At 52.9% G+C, this 23,297-nt stretch overlaps 6 protein-coding genes across 6 annotated transcripts; 1 reads left to right on the forward strand and 5 right to left on the reverse strand.

Moving 5' to 3' along the window:
• Window positions 1–256: 256 nt before the first annotated feature.
• Window positions 257–607, reverse strand: ColSpa_12197 (uncharacterized protein; the record flags this gene model as incomplete). Its single annotated transcript, XM_049278409.1, has 1 exon — window positions 257–607. The coding sequence occupies one exon, from the start codon at window positions 605–607 to the stop codon at window positions 257–259; it is 351 nt and encodes a 116-aa protein (XP_049134366.1).
• Window positions 608–2,190: 1,583 nt separating this feature from the next.
• On the reverse strand, window positions 2,191–2,778 carry ColSpa_12198 (uncharacterized protein; the record flags this gene model as incomplete). Its single annotated transcript, XM_049278410.1, has 2 exons — window positions 2,191–2,598; window positions 2,638–2,778. The coding sequence occupies 2 exons, from the start codon at window positions 2,776–2,778 to the stop codon at window positions 2,191–2,193; spliced, it is 549 nt and encodes a 182-aa protein (XP_049134367.1).
• Window positions 2,779–2,898: 120 nt separating this feature from the next.
• ColSpa_12199 (tankyrase-2) lies at window positions 2,899–3,627 on the reverse strand (the record flags this gene model as incomplete). The annotated part of the gene is made up of 3 exons (XM_049278411.1): window positions 2,899–3,285; window positions 3,333–3,578; window positions 3,616–3,627. 3 exons carry the CDS (start codon window positions 3,625–3,627, stop codon window positions 2,899–2,901), a joined length of 645 nt encoding a protein of 214 aa, XP_049134368.1.
• A 1,032-nt stretch (window positions 3,628–4,659) lies between these two features.
• ColSpa_12200 (uncharacterized protein) lies at window positions 4,660–5,466 on the reverse strand (the record flags this gene model as incomplete). The annotated part of the gene is given in 3 exon segments (XM_049278412.1): window positions 4,660–4,980; window positions 4,992–5,287; window positions 5,331–5,466. 3 exon segments carry the CDS (start codon window positions 5,464–5,466, stop codon window positions 4,660–4,662), a joined length of 753 nt encoding a protein of 250 aa, XP_049134369.1.
• Window positions 5,467–11,632: 6,166 nt separating this feature from the next.
• ColSpa_12201 (uncharacterized protein) lies at window positions 11,633–12,185 on the forward strand (the record flags this gene model as incomplete). The annotated part of the gene is made up of 2 exons (XM_049278413.1): window positions 11,633–12,067; window positions 12,165–12,185. The coding sequence occupies 2 exons, from the start codon at window positions 11,633–11,635 to the stop codon at window positions 12,183–12,185; spliced, it is 456 nt and encodes a 151-aa protein (XP_049134370.1).
• An 8,733-nt stretch (window positions 12,186–20,918) lies between these two features.
• On the reverse strand, window positions 20,919–22,751 carry ColSpa_12202 (heterokaryon incompatibility protein 6, OR allele; the record flags this gene model as incomplete). The annotated part of the gene is made up of 1 exon (XM_049278414.1): window positions 20,919–22,751. The coding sequence occupies one exon, from the start codon at window positions 22,749–22,751 to the stop codon at window positions 20,919–20,921; it is 1,833 nt and encodes a 610-aa protein (XP_049134371.1).
• Between the last annotated feature and the right edge of the window lie 546 nt (window positions 22,752–23,297).

Consider the following 23,297-nt stretch of genomic DNA (forward strand, 5'->3'; position numbering starts at 1 on the left):
TCATCGCAGCCGTTAAACTGCTCTTGGCAGGGCGCTCTTGGCATAACACACTTCAAGCGTAGCTGCTACGATGGCCCCCATTTGAGACCTGGACTCTAATTGGGGGTTCGGGAGAAGGCAACTGGCAGAGTAGACAGCGGGTTGAAACGTTGAGGGGAGTTAGAAGCCAAAGCAGGTGACGGCGCAGAGACTGCGCCCGGAGGATCTGTTTCCGGAGGGCTGGTATGTGATAGTCGTAGCTTTGATGTTCCAGGGCTCACTCGCCCTCCTGGTGCCCAAAAGACAGCGCAAATAGTCTCGACCGGAAATTCCAGGCTTGGATGGCCGTTTCTTTGTATGATGGGCGATACACGATGCGTGAGCGCAGGGCTTCGCTCACCCAGTATTGATAGTGTATGGCACAGGAGGCTTGCGGCGCCCGCATGGTGATGGTTTTGAAGACCCAGGTTCCAGCTTCGATGTTTGACCGGTTGCTGATATCAAAGATGACCGTGGACTGTGTCGGGTTGAGGAGGAAGTGATAGCGCTTTGCGACGAGCCCAATGTCGTCGAAGTCAAGGCTCGCACGTGTTGTGGGACCATATCGATACCGGCTACCCGGCGCCATGGCCGAGAGGCCACAAGAGGCCAAGCGATCAGATGCCTGGGTGATATGCAGGGCGGTCTGCTCTTGACCGTGTCGACGTGGCCATCTCCAAGAGGTGGTGGGCTGCAAGCGGGAATGCAGCCCAAGGGATCGACTTGCGCTGCACAACACTGAGCTCCGTTAGCGCGCTGTCTGCGGCCATGTCTCGATTTCGATCGTGCCGAGGCCAGGCGCGGTCCGCGCAAGGTGTTTCAGGAGGATATCTGGTCGCTGCCCTTAACCCTGAGGCCTTGGAGCGCGAGCAGCTTCGGGAAGCGCAGTGCTTTCAGCCGGCTGGCCGTATATCGCATGAGGCTTGGTATTAGAGTCCAGATCTGAAGTCGACATGGTGGTGATTGCGTCGGCATACAACTGCGCTCTTCGAAGTATCATGTGAGGTGTCGAGATCCGGGACATGCTAGTCCTGTGCTACAAGATGTCGCTACTGCACCGGAACCAGAAGTTGTTGACACGTATCACCTGCAGGAGCGATTCCCAATCGAGCTTCTCCAGGATCATCATGATGATTTCGACTGGAAAGAACGGGAGGCGGTCGAGGGTTCCGACGGGCTTATTCGTCTCGGGCTTGTTTGTTGAAAGAAGGATCTCGGAATCCGGAGCAAGCGCTGGCGCCTGGAAGAAAATCAGCTGCGGCACGGTAAACAGTTGGAAGCCGGGATATTTATCTGGTTCACCGACGGACCACGCTGTGTGTAAGTCGTCTTGTCATGCATGCCACGGCTACAGGTGGTCTGTTTTTGGCCTTGCAAGTGGCCGCCGTCGTCGGTAGTGCGCGTCTTCCGGGTGGTGTTGCGAGAAAATCTGTTCTAGTCGTTGATTTTGCTCGACGTCAGCCATTTGGAGCTCAAGAGGAGTTTTTGATAAATGTTACTGGCGGTGGAGTTAGAGCTGCTATCGCCAGCGGCAGCCAATAAGTTGATAACGGCGCGACGTGTCAACCAGCAGGAGGGCACGATCAAATTGATCATGAGGAAAAGAAAACGACGAGTGATTCGAGTCGGGGGAGGGGAAGATATCAGACAGACGCAACAAGGGCCGAGGGGGAAGGCGCGACAAAAAAAAAAGACGGAGAAGGTGCGACGAGGCGCGCCCTGCTCCCGTTTCTCTAAGGCCGAGATAAAGCCACCGCGGCAACCATCTAGCGCTGTATCATCATAGTCGTCGTCGTCGTCGTCGTCGCCGCCATCATCTACGTCGCTGCTTCTTCAAGGGCGACAATTCGAAGTTCGTCAGATTCGGGCGCTTGCGTCACAGCGACTCACGGCAGGATGCAGAAACTCGTGAGGACCTAAGCAAGAGTTGTTATGTAAAGCACACTTACAGCTTGAACATGCTACGGCGGGTATACATATGATAGTGTTTCGCAGGCTTGGCCTCCGGCAAAGTGCAAGTACGATATCGAAGCAAATGAGTCAAAGCCATCCCATCCAGCAAGTATTTCCCGCGTCACCTTCCTACGTAGTTCCTTTCTTCCATGCCCGGCGAACGAACGATCTAAGGAAAGGGTCGGTTAGTTGGATGGCTGCGTCAACTAGCTAGACTGTTTACCTGGACTTCTCCTCCATAGTCAGGACGAACGGGAGGACGAATCGCAAGAAGCAGGTCTTGTTGCGGGAGTCACGAAATTCCACTCTTACAATGTGCTTCCGTAAAGCCTTGACATGGTTATCGTACGTCTTCAACTTCAGAATGACTCGGGGCCTGCCTTCGGCGGCCCAGAACACCGCCGATATTCCGCTGAGGGCGAACCCGAGAGAAGGGTTTCCACCCCGGTAGGTCGAAGAGAGAGGGGAGACATGCTCGAGAGTCGGATCCCGGCCGTCGACGACCACCCAGCACTGGTGACGCAGGTTGCTCGTAGCGTGCGATGTATGGATCTCGCTGAACTCGAAAACCACCCTGCCAGCCTCATCCGTGAACTGCGGGGTGTCGGAGTCGAACGCGCGTGCCGCCTAGGCCGCGGCGAGTAGAGGGCGGTACCGTGCTGCCACAAATCCGATGTCGTCGCCAGTGGTAGGGGACGGCGACGGCCCGCAGCCTGGGTGTCTGGACCATCGGGCCGGCGTCACAAGCGGGCTCTGCTTCTTTGCAAGATCCAAGGGCGTCGCGCCGGAGGCGTCCTGCAACTCCATGTTCGCTCCGCTTCTCAGCAAGAGCTCGATGACACCAAGCCCGCCAAAGGTCGCGGCGACATGAAGCGCCGTCTGTCGCGTCGACGGCCACGCCCTTATGCAGCAGCAGCCGCATCACCTCTAGTATCGTGTCGAAGGCTTCGTCTCGTCCTGAGAGGTAAAGCGAATATTCGTCGTCGCCGCCGACCGTCGCATGCCCATGTCGTTGCAGGCTCTCAACGCGACGTGGATCAGCGTCTCTGTAGGCCGAGTCGGCACGCTGTCGTTGCAGTTCGCGCCCAGACACAGCAGCCGGTGGGTCAGCTTGAACTCTCCGGCAGCGCACGCCGTCGCCAAAGGCGTCATGCCTTGGTCCATCATTGTGTTGATATCGATGCCGCCATGTGCCACTAGCCAGTCGGCAAAGTCGCAGGCGTCGTGTCCAGGCGCCCAGCGGCGGCTCAGATCGTGAAGAGCCGACAGGTTGCGGATGTTTGGTCCGTTGTAGTCGATCCAGCCGAGCACATCCTCTGGGCCTTCAGGACCGTCCACTATCAGAGGGACCCGTAGCGTACGATAGCCTTAGCCGTGTCCCAGTTGTGATGGCATATGGCCAAGTGGAGCGGTGTCTTTCTGGCTGCTCTAGGTGTGATGTCGTGAACCGCATCGGTTTCCGCATCGGCTTCACAACGCCAGCAGCAGACTGTGACGGCGTTGTCGGCGCCGGCACTGACGAGGATTTCGATCAGGTGGGTATGACCAAGCACAGCAGCGACTTGCAGCGCCGTGTAACCCTTGACCTTGTGCTTGAAGGCGAGCCACTTTACCGGGCAAGATTCCTTCCAGGGGCTCCTTCACTTCTTTGGCCATCGTGCGTCTACGGGGACGCCATGACGGATGGCTTTCTGGAGAGCAACGGCATCCCCTCGCGCCGTCGCCCATAGTACGGACAAGCCGTTCGGAGCATCTCGTCGGTAGAGTGTGCCGTCGAGCTGGCTCCAAAGCTTACGAGAGCACTGGAAGAGGTTGTTGAGCGCAGCGTTTCGCAGAGACGGCTCGAGTTGCCCGATGATGTCGCACTACAACTCCAAGGGCAGCTGCGCCATGACCGTTTTCGCTGCGATCGGCGTGGGTTGAAGAGTTGGCAGGTTGACTGGCGGCACTCGAAAGGCTGGAAGGAGCGATTCGGAGGTGAAGGTTGGGCTGGCTACCGAGAAGCCTCTTCGAAGGGAAAAGGGCAGTTGGCTGCTGTAAGGAGGCGATGATCGGGACGGCAGGAAAGGAGGAAATAAAGGTGGACGCGGAGGAGGGTGGATTTTGACAGACGGCGGCTGCAACGGCGAGAGACAATATCGAGGCGCACCGCGCAGGGTGTTTCGACCTACAGACAGTTAGAGTATGGTACAATTTCGCCGACGTGACTTACCCAAGCGAAGCGAAGAGCCGAACAAAATCCTGTCGCAAGGTATAGCGGAAGGTCGTCCACTCTGTGCTTGGACGAAAGAGTTGAAATCGAGGATGATCGCGCAGACGGCTGTGGTGATGATGGCGATGGAGGATAAGCGCCAAGCAGTTAATTTATTGAGAGAGAGGTAGCTGCCTGCCAGCCGAGCTGACTGGATAATTGATTGGGTCAAGAAGGAAGGAATGGAAACCCGTCAGACCTGAAGAAGCCACCACCACCACCTGCCTTCCGAGGCTGGTTATCGGCGAATGATTACGTCAGTACTTCAGCTTATCCACGCACACAACAAAGTCGGGAAGATATGAAGGGAAATAAGAAAAGCGATTCAGCCAACAATCTCGATCTCTCGTTGTTGTTCTGTGTTTTGTGTCCCTACGCCGGAGTCAGGCCGGCACGCATCCGACACGAAGCCTCCCAGCTGGCCGCTCGCACCCCGCCTACACTGCGACCGCCGCCGCCGTGCGCCGCTTTTCTCTGGGCCTGGCCTGGGTCTGAAAATGAATTTGCCGGCCGAGGGCCTGAAGGAAGCAGAAGCAGAGTTGTCCCTGCGTCAGAGCGTCTGCACCCGCTCTGGACTTGGCTGCCGCTGGGCTGGTCATCAACCCCATTCCGCCTTGTGTTCCCGCGCCGGCCTGCGAGTCTTGCTTACGGTCACCACGGAAAACATGCTCGAACGGTCCTTGCGCGCTGTCGCCATCGGCCGAGGCGTCGTGTGTCGCCGCGTTCTTCATGCGATTCTGCCTCGCGCGCCGAAGCTGCTGCGACACACTTTGGGAAAGCAAAGTCGGTTCATGACGCTCTTTGTTTGCGCACTCCCCAAAAGCGTCGTGGGTTCCGTATCCACGCGCGGCGCCTCGCCATTTGGGGCGACCTCCGTCCCCTCCGTCCCCTCCGTCCCCTCCACTCCCAACATTAGCCAGTCGGGTATGAACGGCTCGCTTTCTGTTGCCGACTCAAGCCCAAGCTCGGGCCAGTCCAAGTCGCCTATCGTGCTTAATTGACAGTCGGCGGCCACCACATCGCATGTCTCGTTCGGGGGCGGGTTCGTCCCTGACAGGAGGCACCCTGTCAACGCCGCGGCCCGCGAATTCGTTCCCTTCGTCCATACCTTCGTCCTTCGTCACTGTCCCTGTTGCAGCAGTCACGACGATTGCTTCTGGGGAACTGGCGGCGTCGCCGTTGTCGTTGTTGTCGCTGTTGACGACGTCCGGGCTATGGGCGGCATCTCCGCAAATTTCCCGCATCCGCGTCGTGCTGACCGTCTTCCACGGCCAGTTTGGGGTCCGCGTCGGCGTCTTCCCTTACGTCCTCTGCGTGTTCTGCCTCTTCTGTGTCGTCTTCGTCCCGCACCGGTCGACGGCGCCTGACCCTCGCAGTCGCTTGTCTCGACCGTAATCTCGTCAAAATCGGCGTGCTCTCTCTCCGCCGATGGGCGGCGGTAGACCGGGTACTCGGCTGCGGCGTCGACGGTCGATGGACTGCAGGCCGTTATACAAACCTAGTAGCTGACGTACGTCTTAGTCTATGTCACACCTCTTACGATAAGACATTTTCCCCCCTCTCTTCCCCAAATGTAATGAGCTTACAAACTGGTTGACGTCCGGGATGCTCTGACCCTCGGGGACGTAGGTAGCTCCGTCGAGCTGTCCGTAGGTCGGTTTATAGTGTATTGTGGCGGAGAACACCCTCGCCTCTCTGTCCAGTCAGACCGACTTGCGTTTGGCGCTGCCGCCACATTTCTGGACCTTCTCCTTGGTCTTCTTGTCATACTCCTACACGAAGTCGTCCGAGGAGACGACCGCCATCGTCTTTGACAATTCACAGCAGGAAAATGGTCTTCAGGACGGTGCAGCGGAGTACTGTATCGAGTAATGGATTCTTTCGTCTTTGCCATTTGCTCGGCCGGAATGAGGTTCGCCGGCTTGCCGCGCCAGTTATCTCTACATGACTTCAAAGCCGTTTCTGGCTCGCCCATCGCAGAGTGTCCCATTGTGAACATCGGAACCATCGTGAACATGGGGAGCCTGAAATGGCTCGATTGTCGTTACAACCTGCCCTCACACCAACGAGTCCTCACCAACAGATCCGCACCGCACATCCACACTTCTAACAAACCTGTCCACAGCCAGAATTGGAGCTTCACGGGCCAGACTTTCATAGTGTAGAGAGTCAACATCCCTGCCAGGCCCTATAACCCCTGACCTCGCCCACGCGTGGATCAGTGCTTGCGTAACAGCGGCGGTGGCCGGTCGCAAAGAACCCCCAGTCCGCCCCAAATTGCTCGTTGTTGGTTCAAAATCCAGAACCGGAGACTGTCCCATTGTGGCTCTCAAGTCGCCGACCCCACCGACTCAGCGGTGGGGTCGTCTGCCCCGTTCGCCCGTCGGCGAGCGGCTTCGGCCCGCAAGGATATCCCGACCGGGGCTTCCTCCCGGACATTTGTCACAACGGCTGACTGATTCAGGCACATCATGGGTTCAGCCGTCGCCGACCATCAAATTAAGACATGTCTTCGTTTTCAGTTCTACTTTGTAGACCGCGGACTAGACCTTGGAGCCCATAATGTCAACAACTCAACCAATGCAGCAATGTCGCAACGCGTGCTGTCCACATCACCACTTGGCTGTTTGCATCCTCCGGGATCCCATCTTTCGCATTAATGATGTTCCGCACAGGTGGGCCCACGCCGGTGCCCCCCCCCGCGCCCCCTCGGCGACGCCCTCCGGACCCTGACACAGGAATACCCACCAGGGTTTTTACTGACGGGAAGATCGACCAGGAAGGTTTCCTCATGAATATCCTCCGGGCCGAGGAAATGTTCACTGAACGATACTCAGTTTAGTCAATACTTTCTGGAAGATGGCAGTTATTTTACGGATGTTAGATCATTTTAGGACTAGAACTGTCATTACTGAATTATCTCTACATGTAGCTTTGGGTTACCAAATTGACCAGCCCCGTGTGATTATGGACGCGAAACTCGACTTCGAACAACATGTGGCAGAAGCGGCGACGAAAGGCCTCGAAGCCGGACTGGAACTCAGACGACTAAAGGGCCTATCTCCGTCGACGGCAAGGCGACTCTTCGTGGCGGCAATAGCACCGACAATGGACTATGCATCGAACGTTTGGAAACACAGGTGCAGAGCAGCCCAGATGAGGTGTCATCATTAGGGTACAGAAAATGGGAGCCTAAGCAACCATTGGGACCTTCAATACGGTGGCCGAAGCAGAGGCGATAGGAAAGCGATCAAGTTCTGGGTGCATCTCCAGACTCTACCCATAAGACACCCGCTACGACGCATCAGACCTCAGAGCTTCAAAAGGCACATCTCGCCTTTCCAGAAGATGGCCGTAGCATATCAACACCTACAGTAACAGTAGACAGACTAGAGTCCGTCGAAGCGTTTCCAAAGGCACCGTGGGAAAGTGTCAGGTGCCCAGAAGGGGGGGCACCGGCGCGGCACTAGTGGGGCCGTAGGCGGGCAGCTGGGACCGCACAGGCACATAGTCAAGGGAGCATAAAGGGATTCTAGCCAAGCGCCCAGCGCAAACTTCGACAACAAAGGCTAGCCATTAGGGCCAACGTTAGAGATCGGCGATAGCACAACGCCGCGGGATTAGTGCTTATAGCCAGGGGAACTAAGCTCGGTCAAGGGGGGGACCTGGGGGGCATATAAGGAGCAGCTGCGGCGGACCGGATGTCGAGATAATGTACAATCGGCCTTCACAGCAAACATGACAGGGACGTATTAAGAAACTGTAATAGCGCAATTCCCCAGCCGAAGGATGTACGTTACTGAAGGGTATATGGACCAGTGCTGCCAGCAGGGCTTGCACGATTGCAAGCACTGGTGGATCTTTTGGGTCGTTGGGCCAATTGGTTTGATCGCAGAGTCAAGAGGTCCTTGCGACCGGCGTCACTTTCAGCGACTGTTACAGAAACAAAGGGGTATAACACCGTTAGAAAAGGCCATCACTTGAACAGTAGAACCTCATCGGCCAGCAACCTGGACGCCGTAGGGTGCGTAAAACACCGCTATAAAGGGCTCTTATGTCTATCTTACATGCCCCTCTTGTTGAGTTCCTACTCTGGTCTCGGATAAACACATAAGCAAGATTCACTTCCGTGAATTCGGCTTTCTGTCAGAGGCTGGGGTCGTACAGAGTAACGAGGTCGACGATAAGCACAGGTAGGGGTGGGTATTGACTGTTATTCCAATCTGCCTTTCCCCTGGATGGTGCAACTCAGCCCACTGGTCGAGGGCTATCAGCAGGTTGTATTATACCACACAGCGCACCAATGCAAGTGCAGCCCCCGGTATATGCATACTTGCAACCGGCGAGGGGTTTCCTTTTTTATCCTGCGGCCCAGCCGGCCCCTTCTTGCCGCCGTTCCTTGTTACCGCCTCAGTTATTCACACTACGCACGCACGCAACCCGGTCACTGGCAGCTGCTGCGCCTCCCTTGAGAACAAACCTCCCGTTTCACTTAGGGATATACAGGTAGATCTGTCAACTTTTGGTAGGTACATCGATTGCATAGACTCAGCGTACCTAGGAAGGCTTGCAGCGGACACCAGGACGACGACCTGTACCCGCTCAAGCTAGGCTTTGTGCCATGGACAGCAGTATGAGAACAGGTTATGGATTCAATGAGAACATGCCAGTGCGTACTCCGAAGGTTTACGAGGTACGCACATCATCGTCCGTCTTTCTGAAAACAGCTGAGCTCGGAAAAGAAAGGGCAAAAGACAACCCAACGGAGGAATATACTCAAAAATCAAATACGATATAGTGTTGGGGCAAGATCACCCAAATGTCCCTTCGGAATTTACATGCGACTGTTGGTCTCACAAGAGGCGATAATCGTACAGTTGATAGCAATGATAACCTTAAAGTGGTGATTTTGCTGTTGAATGTTGTATTGAGATATCGAGATGGGTTATAACTGCGTGGCCCGCCATAAGGTTTCCAGAACCTTGGTAGCAGACTCGATGAACTGAAGCCATCGCCGTTCAACGTGGCCCAAGCCGCAAGGTTTTCACGACCGTGGCAGTAGCTTGAATGAAGCCATCACTGTCAGGGCTGTGGCTGATGCTTCTGCTTGTACGTACGCTCACTAACCACGCCATCTTTGTTGCCCCGCATGTGGCCATGATTGAAGTGAGATCTAGGCCAGTAGTCGTTCCACGTTGTTGGGTATTTCGTACCGTATTGATATATTGAGATCCAGCACAGATCAGAGGTGCTACTTTATTAGGTTATACGTACTGTGACTTTATTTCCCTAGAGGGTGAATTGTACTAGACCGCTTATGGGTGGCTAGAACAACAACTTAAACTAATTAACTGCGTGGCCAGCGGCAAGGTGAAGTCGGATATGCCCCGTCGTGGCTAAGTGGCTGACCCCACCTTGGCAGGTGTGGCTGACAGGCCTGGAGTTTTCAAGGGGCGTATCTGGCTTGTGCATGTTATGTCATTCTTGTTCCAAAATTAGCAGGTTCTCTGGGCCTCTCTGAGGAGATTCTGACCCTTGACGCTGACTGTGAACGTTTGTCAATCTCATACACTACCTTGCCATGACAGATAAGTAACTGTAGCTGACGAAATGCCTACTCAAATGGAGAACAACAGCCAATGATAGGCTTCCCGAATGTGGTTGATAAGTGGAAAGTGAACGCTAAGCCTACAGTACCTTGTCCGGGATTGTGGAACAAATATGGAAAAGGATCCAAAGAGACACGCTGTTATGAGACGAGTAATGCCGTGAATATCAATCTGAATCGACTATCGTAGAGTACTAAGTCTTTCAGGCCAAGGAACACGTCAAGACTCTTGGAGTCATGACGGACGCGGAATCAAGCAGAGAGAGAACCTCTGGCCCGCTCTATCTTCAACGGCTAAAGCGATCACCAAGAGAGTTGCTAGGCAAGAGTCCTTAGCCAACGCCAGATGTATGAAAACATCACTTAGATTGACCGAATGTCCTATCCGACTCCCTTGGAATGAGACGGGAACACCGCTCTTTTCCCAACAGCCAGTATTCGGGCTGCCACCTGAGCACTGGTACGTTGTATCGCCACGACCTCGCCAAAGCGTTCACAAGACAGACTAAACAAGGTGTGCCAAATTGACGCGGCCATAGATCGAGCTCTATCGTATGAGCCGGTCCATGAACCGGTCTGGCTTCCGCATATGGCAGGTATCTGAGGAGAGCTGAGTACCAATATTGGCTCCTTGACCGCCGGCTCTATCGAGTCCATCATCTACCAATGGTCTTGCTTCAACCTCGCCTCCTCGCTTCCGGCATTGATTTCATCTCTACCCATGACACCGCCAAAGATCCTTTGCCCCTGTGTCTAGGCAGCCATGACGTTCAAATGCATCTTATGTTGCGGCTGAGCCCCTGAAAAGGACCGACACAAGCGGAGCTGATACGGCGAGGCGTTCCGTAATTCGTACGATGTTAATGAGGCATCCGTGAACGCTTCTGGCACTGAGGGTCCTTCATCTCCGTTCCTTAGGAGATACCCCCTGGCGCAAGGCACTCTTAGTATCCAGGTTCCTGGCCAAGTGACTTGACCAGGTAACTGGTGACATGGTCGATGGCAGCTTCATTCGATTGAACCTAGTCGAATAAGAATCAAGAGTGATACTTGAGGATCCATGGAATCAACCTTGTCCGGACGGAGGGTTCTAATTCTTGTACTGGGCGGGGGTGATTTCCAGGGTGTATAAGAACTCATATCATGCATCCGATCCTCTTCCGGGTTCTTTACCCCTTTTACTTACGTTACAAGCTCTGTGGTCAGTGACATTCCATCTGTCAGCATGGCGGCAGTCACCAGTGTTGAACACCGTTGCTCGGTAGGACTCATAACCTTCCATTCGTCAGGCCGTCAAAGCTAATACATAAGGCCCCAGCCGTCTTTTTTTTTACCCCATTATGTTGCGAGAAAGAACTGTTCGAATGAGGAAACACTTCAGTTCTTTTTTCAACGGTACCCGTCCATCAAATTTGTCGGCGTCACTCACGATGGGAGGTACTCTGAATTTGCCATCCCGCAAAGCATTTTGCCGTTCCCGTTCCCCTTTTCCGATATTTTTCTCTCCGGGCCGACATATGGTCTGGGCTTGCCATATGAGTGGGAAATCGACTACTACGACTTCGAAAGTGTAATAGTCAAAGCCTCAACACGCTTCCTCGAGACCGCTTCTAGAGAGATCTGTGGTACGGAAGGCCATGAAATGGCAAAGTACTTCATGGCTCGATGCCAGGACTGGCAACGTCCTGGGCTTCTATGGGCTGTGTTCCGACGCGATCTACGTGCAAGTGACATTTCCCAAAGTAGACTGATCGGAATTTATGACTGACACATCGCAGAACAGTACAGACCAAACTCGCATGATGTTCCTACGCATCCTGGTTGTGGTTGGCTTCAAAGTCTCTCCTTCTCACTGGAAGCTCGGAAACTTTAGCTTGAGAGACCTGGATCGTGCGCTGCGAATATTTTCAGAGGCAATGCCTACATGTGATCAAAGCACAGACTATCACTGTATTGCGCTCTTCATTCATGCTCTGGAGTCCTCCGGGGGAGAATCGAGCTTCGATCCAGGTTGGAAATCAAAAAAGCTTAGCAACGACATTGCTCACGGGCTCAATGCCCGCTTCTACGGATCTGTCCTCGGCGAAGACGATGACAAACACTTTGATAACTTTATTTCGGATACGGCAACGGCCTTGTCGCAAACGGTTGCATTTCTCAACTGGTCTGTGGAATCTGTTTCCGAATTTGTCGACTTGGTCGAGTCTACGCTCCCTGTTGCGACCCCCAGAGATCTAGTAAGTTTCCTCTGCTGATAGCCTTACCTCCCACTAACATTCCGCAGTGGGTGATAGACGAGTTACGCATGGAGCTGAGTACGAATCAAATCCAAAGCCTCCGCACATTCACCAATGACCTCTTGCACTTGTGTCCTCACTTGAGGGATCCCGCCAAGAAGATCCAACCTCTGCTCCTCTGGTCGTCAACACAGCCTGTCAGCTTTCAGTCTCTCTGTGATTGGTCAACCTCTGAGGAAGGACATGATGCTCTGATAGAGCTACAGAGGGATGCTTTGCAAAGCCAGACATGGTCGCAGCTTGTCTGCAACTTCGTGTCCATGCTCACTCTTCTGGATCTTCGTCCCTGGTCCCAAAATGTCAACAGTCCGATATCCGGATCTTTGCTGGAGGATTTCGATAACTTTTTGCAAGGCGAAAACGTGCCAAACGCGCAAGTGGTGCTCCAGAGACTACTCCACGCGCTCCGTCGGACTTTGACTATTAGGTCAATGGATAGTCAAGGAGACAACTCTGTTGTGGCGAAATCCCTGATTGGCGTCATTGACAGAGTGTATCTGCCTGTTCACCAACGGTTCCAACGGACGGACGGATACCTGGATGATTATCAAAATCTTAGGCTTGGCGATATGCCAAATGAGCCGAACACGAACCATGCGGGAGCATTGCGGCTATTGTATCCGACCTTTCACCCGTTCCTGAAACTGCCTGCCGAGGCAAGACGCATGGTTTGGGTAAAAACACTCGAACTCGAACCCCGCATCCGTGGACTGGAAAGAAGGGACTACGGACTTAATGTTGTACCTCCGGCTCCTCCTGCTGCACTCACCGTATGTCGGGAATCCCGAGAAGTAGCCTTGCAGGTTCTACAATAATCGTCATTCATGGCGTCCGTGTTGAGACCAGTGGGATGCTTCAAAAAAAAAAAAAACACAGTGGGTGGAAATACTGACCCCGAGTGGAATTCCTCGATAGCAAAACCAACAAGGTCTTGCAGGCTCTTGGGACTATCATCAAAGAACGATTTCGACTGCAATAATGTGGAGGTGTGTTGTGTCTCGTTTCTACGCCAAGGAGAAGATGCAGGTGCGCTTCATCGATTTCAGAGCAGGTTTCCAGTGTGGCAATGTAGCTGAAAAGGATGATTGTGTCCACGGTCCCTGAACAAACAATGAGGTAGAAACATCGTAGCTCAGTATTCTAGACTGTAAACTCTCCATACTTGACACAGTAACGTCTTTTCACGTTACCCTGTGCCCTGCCCAGTAAAGGTGAAGTCGGATATGCCCCTCGTTGTGGCTGGGTGGCTTACTCCACCTTGCCAGGTGTGGCTGGCCGGGCTGTGCCTCCCATCTACATGTTGCCTTCGATTGCCCATCCAACAGAAACCTTGCATTACTCAACAATAGGGCATGAAGTACAGAACCTTTCCAAACATCTCAATTTAGTTGCAAGTTCTTTCAAAGCAGTGTCTCGGAGCCACTGCCTCCTTTGATGGCGACGTCTCATTCACTTTTAAATTGTCGGGAGCACGCCTTGCTCTTCAGTACGAGAAACAATCGCTAAGCCATCTGATCCCTAACACCGAAATGATAGCCAGAAAAAGATTCTCAACCGCTAGTAGGACAGCTAAAACTATGGTGCTTGTCTTGAAGGACGAATCCACCAAAGACCGCCGATGAATGAGGCCCTCTTCCCATGTTATAGGTAAGGCCATGGCAGACTGTGCAGTCATTGCGAGCACCCATAGCTTGTACTTAAGGGTAGAAAAAGGAGCCATCGACACTCGAGATTCAGAGACTTTTTAGACAAATTGTCTGCTCGCACTGCGTTTGGTATTAGTCTTGGCTTGCTGGTCAAAACTCGAATACCTACATAAAGCAGATTTTTAATGCTTTTCAATGCCGCTGTCGAAATAACCAGGCGTGAAATTGGTGACGGAAGCAAACAGATTCCGTGTTGAAGTTGAGTAAGAATCACCCGCTGGTTTCTTTACTTTTTGCACGAGTACGGTAATATTTTTATACTACGCAAGTAGAAATTTCGCATTTGTGTACCGATGAGATCACTACTCTTTGTGACCCATAAGCCGTTGTGCTTACGTAGAAGCTTGAGAACTACACAATCATCAAATTGTGCTGTACTGTACAGTACACACACACACAGAGTTTGTTACGCCCTGGCTAATCCATAAAGGGCTCTTGTATCTATCTTACATGCTCCCCTTGTTAAGTGTCTACCCTGGTCTCAGATAAGCCCACAAGCAAGATCCATTCCCATCTGTATCATCTTTGATTACTCCTTCCAATCTTTGCGGTTTCTCGTGGGGGTTATAGTATTAGCAGGCCATTTTGGCCACTTCTCTCCAAGTGTTCAGGTCCCTCTCTTTGGCGGCTGAAGCGAGCCCTGTTGTCGGTGGCACGAGGGTATGTATAGGGTCAGTCGGTGGTTAGTGTTGGTGATGTGATGTTGTGTTGTTCTTGTCCTACGTTTGTTTGATCTGCATATCGAGTCGTCTTGTTGCCATGGCAAAACTCACTGTTTCTTTTACGACGTCCATGCATGGCGACCAGTCATCAGGGTCGGATGCGGCATTCCCGCCTAAGTAGAATGACAGATGGTCTTTGTGTTCTAGGCTGCAAACTCTCCATACTTGACACAGTATTCTCTTTTCATGTTACCTTGTGCCCTAACCAGTACACGCAAACTTACTGTGATATTAACTGACTGGTATTAGGCCCAACCAGTTGGGGTGCTGGCCGGCGTAACTATATAGTACAGAACATCAATACCGAAGCTTTTGCTTTGTGGTACAGCTGATTGCCCTGACCTGCTCCTAACAACTGGGCGCCGCTTGAGCAGTGCAGAGAAGCGCTTGCGGTTTGCTCTGCTTTGATACACGAATCGCCGCCGCACCCCTTAGCTAGTCCTAGTGACCATGTGAGGGTATACGCCAATATTACCGCCTCTATTAGTCAAGGAGTCTAGCTGGCAACGGTTTGGAGTTTCCTATCGGAAGAGTTGTTTTGAATAGCTTCTTTATACAGCTCTGCAGAATTTCGATGCAACGGTCACGTCAAAGTGGTGATATTGCTGCTGGTTGTTGTATTGAGGTACTGAGAAGGGGAATCTAACTGCTCAGCCGATGGCCACGTGAAGTGGGATATGCCCCTCGTTGTGGCTGAGGGGCAGGCCCCACCTCGCCGGGTGTGGCTGACAGGCCTGTGCCTTCCCATCTCCTGCTGCCTCCAATTGCCCCTTGTTCCAACAGAAACAAAGCCGAAGGGTTGCCTATGCTGGTTTTCTAAGCAGACCCAAAAATGCCTAACAGCATTTTGTATCCTGAAACGAGAGACGCTTTTCTAGGGAACATCTCTCCAGGTCGACTCATTCAATGTGATGTTTCACGGAAGCAAATGAAAGTTCGCAGTGAGAGGGTGTTTGGCGTGACTCGACTCGGCCGAATGATTAGTGGACCAACCCCATCTGATGCGCAATCCTGTTGTGCGCCTGCACGCTGACTACCTTTCGGAGGGTCTTATAATTCGGCAGAAGGCCTGGCATCGTCCTAGCTGAAGCAATCCATTCCGATAACATATGCCGGACCATGGCGATACGGTAAATTTGTGTATCCTGCATTATAGCTGGGCGAATCGCAACAGAAAATCCGACTTGCTATCTAGCATCTCAACACGACTTTCAAGTAGTAGCTTATTTGTAGTCAAGGTACCATAGAAAGTGCTTCCACTCGCCAGCACCCATCGGTACTTCTGAGAAGGTGCCGTAGGGCCCAGGTACGTGGCCTTACGGGTGGCACCGCCCACCATTAGCCGCTCGTTGAGATGGAGCTGAAGTCTGTGAACGTGGGTAGACCCATGTAGACCGCCCACGCGCCCAAGCGCCAAACCATGTCGACCAGAACCCCGGCATGGACGTGCTGACCACTTGGGCTTAGTTCACCACCGCCTCCAAAAAACGCGCAAGGTATTAATTGGCTACAGCGCCCTGTCACATATTCAGTCCGAATTTGTTGCCGCGAGCCCGCGTGCCGCGCTGCAACCTTGACGACAATTGCGGGCTATAGCACGAGCCGGTTGCAATGGGTGCCACCCTCGACTGCGCATATCAACAATTACTAGTAGCCTCTCCAGTGAGACTTTGTCAAATATACACAGTGAAGGCCCAGCAGAACGCTGCATTTCTCACATGGTCCGGGCCAATAGTATGGAGATTGGCGGAACATAAGGTAGGTCGCGCAGCGTTCGTTCAGCATCGACCAACTGGCAGGAACATGAAATTGTTAGTACAAACATCCCGACACGTGATTAAATGGAGCGCTAGTCAGGGGATCCTGGCGTGGGCGGACACTATCACCCGCCCACCAGTCCACCTTGTGTGGATGGCCTCCCACACATGCACGTTTCCAGGACGTCTAACCGGTCACCCGACCTAAGTAGTGCTTGTAATCCGATTCGATGCCAAACAAGTTCTTGCGGGCAGATTGCTGAATGAACACCCCACTTTCTTGATCGGCAACGTCGCAATCGCGAAATTGCGCGGGGGCTGTTGGCACGTTCAGTAAGGCGTTCAGTGAGGCGACTAGTGAGGCGGTTTTTTGGGCGTCTAACCATTGGCTGTGAGAACCGCGTCAGCCTCTGCCCGGATTAGCCTGCATTTCACCACTGCTTGTTGTCCATGTCTTCCACTAGGTACCATAGAAGAATGGATCTGATGTCTCTCGCAGATGGCGAACGCTGCTCAACCCGGGCGTAGGCGGTTCATTGGTAGATTGGAGAAGTGCCTTGGCACCCATGCACCGATGTCGTTCTCCAGCAAGCTACCAAGGGAGCGAGTCTTACAACCCAGCAAGGGTGGAACATACAAAGCCTTGAGCTCGCGGCCAATTGACGTAGTCATCGGGCTATACTGGCACACTTTCGGAATGCATTCTGGCGACATCCTGACATCTCCTGGTACATGATGAGGAAGGTTGGGACAGGAAAGCATGGCTGAAATCGCGAGGCTTGTTGTATGAGCCCCAGTCGGAAACCAAGAAATCTGACCCTATGCAGAAAGCCTGGATGGTGGGACCTTAGGGCATCCAATAGGCGCATAGAAGGCTGGCTGGGCAATCGCAATGGAGCTTTGTAGTTCACGGGTACCTCGTTAGGGCTCAAGCAAGTTGATGCTATCAATTTCATCGGCCTTTGAAGTGCATGGTTGCTTCCTTCTGAGCGGGGTGCAGGCTACCAGGCCGGTAGGCTGTGGCTGCTGAGCTGAGTGCACAGGATTGATCACGGCGCGGACATGTTGCATTCACCGACAAAGCGCTGCAAGTTCCCTCGTTTGTTTCGGATACCCTAAAACGTCAATCCACCGTCCAAACGGGTGGATGCCCAACTTGCAAATGTCAGCAGGGAACCAAAGCCAAACACCAAAAGTCAAGCGGACTGGCTGCATGGTCCTTGTTACGTGACACGCCGATCAATACCGCCCTCGCCTAGGATGCTTACCGCGTGCAACACCATGCTCAGCTGGGCGACCTTGCTCATGAACGTCGCGCAACAGTCGGTTCGGTCCCCTTCGACAGCCTGGCCCTATTGATGCTCGTCTTGAGGACCAAGTCGCTGACAGTCACCCATGGACCCATTTTTATCGCCAGACACCACTTGCGCCTCGGTAGAAGGCCGGTAGACCGCGCACTGAACAGCAGAGGCAATCCACGTCACTGGAGCCTGGGGCTGACGCGACTCTCTTTTTCATGGCTTGCCAAGATCCGTCGGTCCTTGCACCGGCGCCGTGGGTGGTATAACCTGGAGTGATGAGAATCCGTAGACAGTGCGGAGAGAACCTGAGGATGCGACTGGTCGTTGAAGCAGTGGGATTGCCGTTGGAGCAGCATGTCAATAGAGAAAAAGGTTCGTGAAAAGTGTCGATGTACATTGTACATGGTGGCGGCACGTTTCTTTTTCGTCGTGGTACGTAGGCAAGTACTGCCGAGCTGCAACTGCAAAGGCAGTTCAGTGCAATACATTACCAACTAGCCGTTCGTGCCTGCCACAACGGGCGATACGCCGTGTCCGGGGATGCAGAGTTTCTGTAGGCTGTGAGCCACAACGAGGGCAAACGTCGTGCTTATTACACTGATCGTCTGGGGCTTTTCCCCCTGCTGCCTTAGTACGGCGGAAGTGGTATCCGATAGCGAGCCTAGTCCAGGCTATCACTGCTTGACACACGGTCATCTGACCATATCCCCGGATGAGGCGCAATTCCCCATTGAGATTTGACCCTCGTCGGCAAGATTCACGCCTCCCCCAGTCTCACCCTCTAACCGCCCGACAGCATGCTGTTGAGCTCCCGTCCAATGCTGGTGGGGCGTGTTAGCAACCAAGGTGTGTTGGCGGCGATTGGACAAACTGGCCCCCGAGGTAGTAGCAAACCAAAGTGGCCGATAAAGAAAGCAGGAACAGCCAACATTGGGCATCGACGCGCAAATATGACAGGTGCAAGTGAAAAGGAATAGATCTATGAAGTGAGTCAATATCTCCTACGACACCTTTGATGAAGACTATTGCCAGGCCTGGTCTACAGTAACTTATTTCGGACCAGTGCTCGTGCGCGACGACCGCAATCGGCCATGAACAACTCATCCAACTTATGGGCCCCACAGCTGAAGGCAAAGTTTCATCGAACCATTGCGTCCCTGCAACAGTTGACCGAGACACCATCCGAACCACGAGCTTACCATGAGGGAGTGAGACCAGAATTCCGAACTCACACTCTTTCCATTGAGGATGAGATTCGGACGGCCAACCATATTGCGTTCCTTGCTCATCACGAAGAAGGGGGTAAGTTTGTGTCTACGGTGACTCTGCGCGAATATCCCGAACGCCTACAGCTTGTACTCGCAGGCAACACTACACCATCATCAAACTTCATTGGAGAGCTCACGAAACTCACGGCACGCCTAAGCAAGCTTAACAAAGAGGGTATGGCTTCTTAGAGACTTCCCACGATCGGGGCTGATGTGCTTGCAGACGGTCCAAAGTATGCGGTTCGAGAGGACCTACTGGATATGGTGCTCCGGTTTAGTGATAACCGCGTTCTTAGCCGATTGCGCCCATCCTGGGTAGCACAGCCTCAGCATTACAGAGTACCGCAGTCTCCTTTGCAAGACAGATTGTGGAGCCGCATACTTACAATTGGGGACCATTCGCGTTTTTCTGCCCAAACCAAAGCACTCCTCGAACGGCTGGAGGACTTGGTAGGCACTCTGAAGCTTGTCGAGCATCCCATGGAAACCGATGCCTTACGGGACGCCCTCAAGATAATCGTCATACAATGCGCGCAAGTCGCACGCTTAGGCAGCACAAACTCGGTCGAGGAGCATCTGAAATCTTTAGGCGTTCAAACACAACTTGCGGAGAGCCCAGAGATACGCCAGGTTGATAAATTGGCCCGATACTTTTTCGCATGCAGCGATCTAGCTCGAATTGCAAGGCGGCCAAGCTATCGGCGTTTGTTCGAACACATTGAGATCATGGCTTTGCAATCACCCCCAGGCCTCGCTCGTCCGGGTAGTGCTCAACATTGCTTCGTGCACGCAGAGATTCAACAGATCTTTTATTCAGAACAGCAGCCACATACGCCGGCGCCGCGAGCAATCGGATGCAGCAAGTCCGCCTGCTATCTGTGCGATCTGTTTATTCGTACGCATGGCGGTTATGTGGTGTCTCATACCCACGGTCGGATCTACGAGAAATGGACACTGCCTGATGTTGAGTGGATGACCGCCGCACAGACGGATAGGTATCAATGCGTGGTCCAGAATATGGTCAGGGAAATGCGAGAGGTGATTCAAAGCCTCAAAGGCGGGGGACGAATCATCTCTCGTTATCCTCTTGAAAGCCGGGCATGTCTGCCTTTGTCGAGTGGCGCCAACTCGAGCCTGGCCGAACGAGGCAAGGAGGTTGGGGAGGAAGTACACCAAACGCGGCACATCGATGCCGTAGACCCCTTGTTGCCTAGACGTTATTCGTGGCCCGTCGTACTGCCACCTTTTATTAAGATCACAGAGGTGGACCTACCATGGCACCGGTACACGCGGGTGGGACAAGGGCCATTGCATGTGCAGATTGATACACTCTCTCTTCACATCGAGTTTGCGTCGACAGCGACCGGGCTGCTTTCAATCTGTCCTCGGCAACGTGGCTCTCTTGATGAGGGCAAGATCTTGAAAGTACTTGACATTCCTGTAGACTCAGATTTTCCTGTCCGAGGCTCTCGAGCCTCACAGAAGGTGGCGTTCGGCATCTCACTCAATGCCATCAGGATTATTCAGTTTGAGTTTATTTGGGAGACACCTTCACATTGACCATGCTTCGAAAATTGATAAATGCTATACTTCAATCTCATTGTAGCCGTCTACCGGTCTGAATTGCTCCTGCCTGGAACAAGAAATGAATTCTTCCTTTGGGACAAGACTGATTACATGAATCTATTATAGAAATGAAGCTGGTATCGACTATGTCACCAGCTACCTGTTCAAGTCGCTTGGCCGTGTAACTTAATAACACGGTACTTAAAGTGCCTTGCGTCAGGGAATGGCTTATAAGGAACAAAGATGAAGGACCCCCCTGTGTAAGAAGCATCTGCGGGTGGATACCTCGGCAGATGTCATTGAGTAGCAAAGGAATAGTCATCTTGCCACCCAAGAGAAGGATTCCTGCATTAAATGGAAGCGAGCCATTCTCTGAAGAAATTATTTGCGCAAGCTCATCAGCCAACCGAATCTTGAACCTGTTCGCATACCAATTCCGGGACAGAATGTATGTGGGTAAAGGAATCGGTATTATTGGAGAACGATGATTTCCGAAGCGACACTAGATAACCCCACCGCCTCCCCCCCCATGAGTCCCAGGATGATGCATTCACCAACAAGGAGATATCGGCCGTCTGAAGCTGGACGGATGGCGTACGGGAGCTCCATACCGTCAAAGACACAGATAAAGTCTCCTTCCTCAGTGATCGGTGGTAGCCAGCCTATCCTTCCGTTTTCTGTACTGACAAACCGCCGGTGCAGCTTTTCCATTATCATGCTTTCAAGGAGATGGCTCGATCGGAGGCTCATGCCTGCTATCATGGCGGATAACCAGCTTCCATCATCTTTCTCGTAGGCCATGGTTTTGAGGAGACGTATCTGAGTGGAAAGCTCGCTCCTAAGCACTGCCAAACTCTGAGGTACCTCTTTGTTGATGAGGGAGTCGCCCAGCAACGCATTTTGGAAAGCTTCCTCGACATTGGTCGTGCTCGAGGTCTTCGCAATGGCCAGACATTCTTTTAGCCATTGCCACCTCCGCCTCATCATCGTTTGGACATTTTTTCGATGGAATTGGATATTATCGTTAAACATATCTTCGACGATACGAGCGTCGCCAAGACTTCTGTTGTCCGACCCAAGAAGTTGAACCCTGTCAACGATGCGGCCCCGTATCATCAGCATATCCCCGTCATCGTCTAAGTGCGCTTGCAGCACTGTATCTCCAGATGCGTTATAATCTCTGTGCTGCTGTACAGGGAACTGAGAAGCCAAGATGCCTCCGTCATGGTCCTCCAGTACGCTTTTGATGTTTGGCACCCAAGAACGTACTCGGCAATTTAACGGCGCAAGGTAGACAAGAGACCACAGCAACTTGAGGCTCATGCTGTCGGAGATGCAAGCATACGCGAGCTGCCGGCAAACCTTCTCCATTGGGCTTCCGTAGTCGATCAGATCGAAGCGGTCGGCATCGGATGCGATTCCTACTATCGCAAAAACGTGATCAAGGGGATTATTGCATCTGAACTCTAGTGCCCTCACGATGAGAAACAGCAGGAGTTGGTCCTCTGGGATCGCGAGGCTTGTGAGAAGTGAAACCCTTAATAGAGTCAAACCCAACACCTTCGCACCCGCCTCGAGAGGTGTGGGGCAGAATCGGATGAAAACCTCCTTTATGTTTGGGCACCACTCGACGAAGTTGACCCAACCAGCCAACATCGCCCACGGGAGAATCATTCTGCCGACCACCAATATTGGCATTTGCGACTTGACCAGCTCTTGGATGACCCACTTCCGTGTAAACCACGGACGGTTGAGGAGAGCCCAAATATGTCGGAAGGCAGCTGTCTGGTTTCTGCCGAATGCCGCATGCAACATTCCCTTGGCCTGATTTCTGGTGATAGAGCCTGGGTGAGACTCCAACGAGTCCCAAGCTACGGCGAACCTGCGTAACCAGCCAACGGCCATCTTAACCTCACACGACTCCTCGCCAAGCCAGATGGCTGTAGAACACGCCGCGGCGTAGATATCGCCCATCATCCTGACCTGCTGGTTGCGCTCAAGGATATCCTCCTGATTGATGCAGAGCGCGTCCGCCCAGAGGAAGGTCTCACAGGCGGGCTGTCGGAGATGTGATAAGGCGCTGTGGAGGTTGGGGCCGATCTCCATCTTGAGACCCGAGCAGAAAATTAGTTTTCGGGGCTCCGAATCACCCCATGCGTAGGAAAGCGCGGTGAAGAATGGCGTTCCGCCGAGGGGGGTGTGCACCAGCTCACCGGACAACTCCTCCGCCTCCGCTCCGGCATAGAGCTTCAGGAGGCGGATTTGGCTTTTCAGTGTGAGCGGGGAGTATTGGTACTTTTTCATGCTGATTGATTCCTGAAGGGGAGCTTTTCTTTGATCATGCGAAGAGAGAAGATAGGAGAGTCAGTTCAGGAGGGTGTTGAGCGCCGGTTGACGAAAGGCTCGAAAGCAACAGCTTGGCGCCTGCGAGTCCACATCATTGATACAGGCATAAATGCTTAGTCACAAAGAAAGCATCCATAGGCACTATAGTAAGCGTCAGCCAATCTCGGTGTAAAGTACTCTGGCCAGCCCCGCCCCCACGTCAAGCCTCCAGATGCGAAGCAATAGCAAGCTTTTCTGTAATAAGACCGAGTGCCATGCATGCATCCCGACCTATGCTGGTCTTACCCAGATGGCATGCTGCCCGGCTAAAAAATCTTGGTTACGATGATGTTATATAAGCTACATGAACGATAAAAGACTATGCGAAAAGTAGTTATCGGCAAGGCAAAACAATAACCAGAAGTAATCAGCCATAAGACTAGACAGACAAGAAACTCAGTAGATAAGACAGTGTATGTATAGATAGCTATGTCAAAACCTCCTCTACAGTTATGAACATAATCA

The sequence above is a fragment of the Colletotrichum spaethianum genome (genome assembly GCF_022836535.1).
Source record: "Colletotrichum spaethianum MAFF 239500 DNA, contig59, whole genome shotgun sequence".
NCBI lineage: Eukaryota > Fungi > Ascomycota > Sordariomycetes > Glomerellales > Glomerellaceae > Colletotrichum > Colletotrichum spaethianum.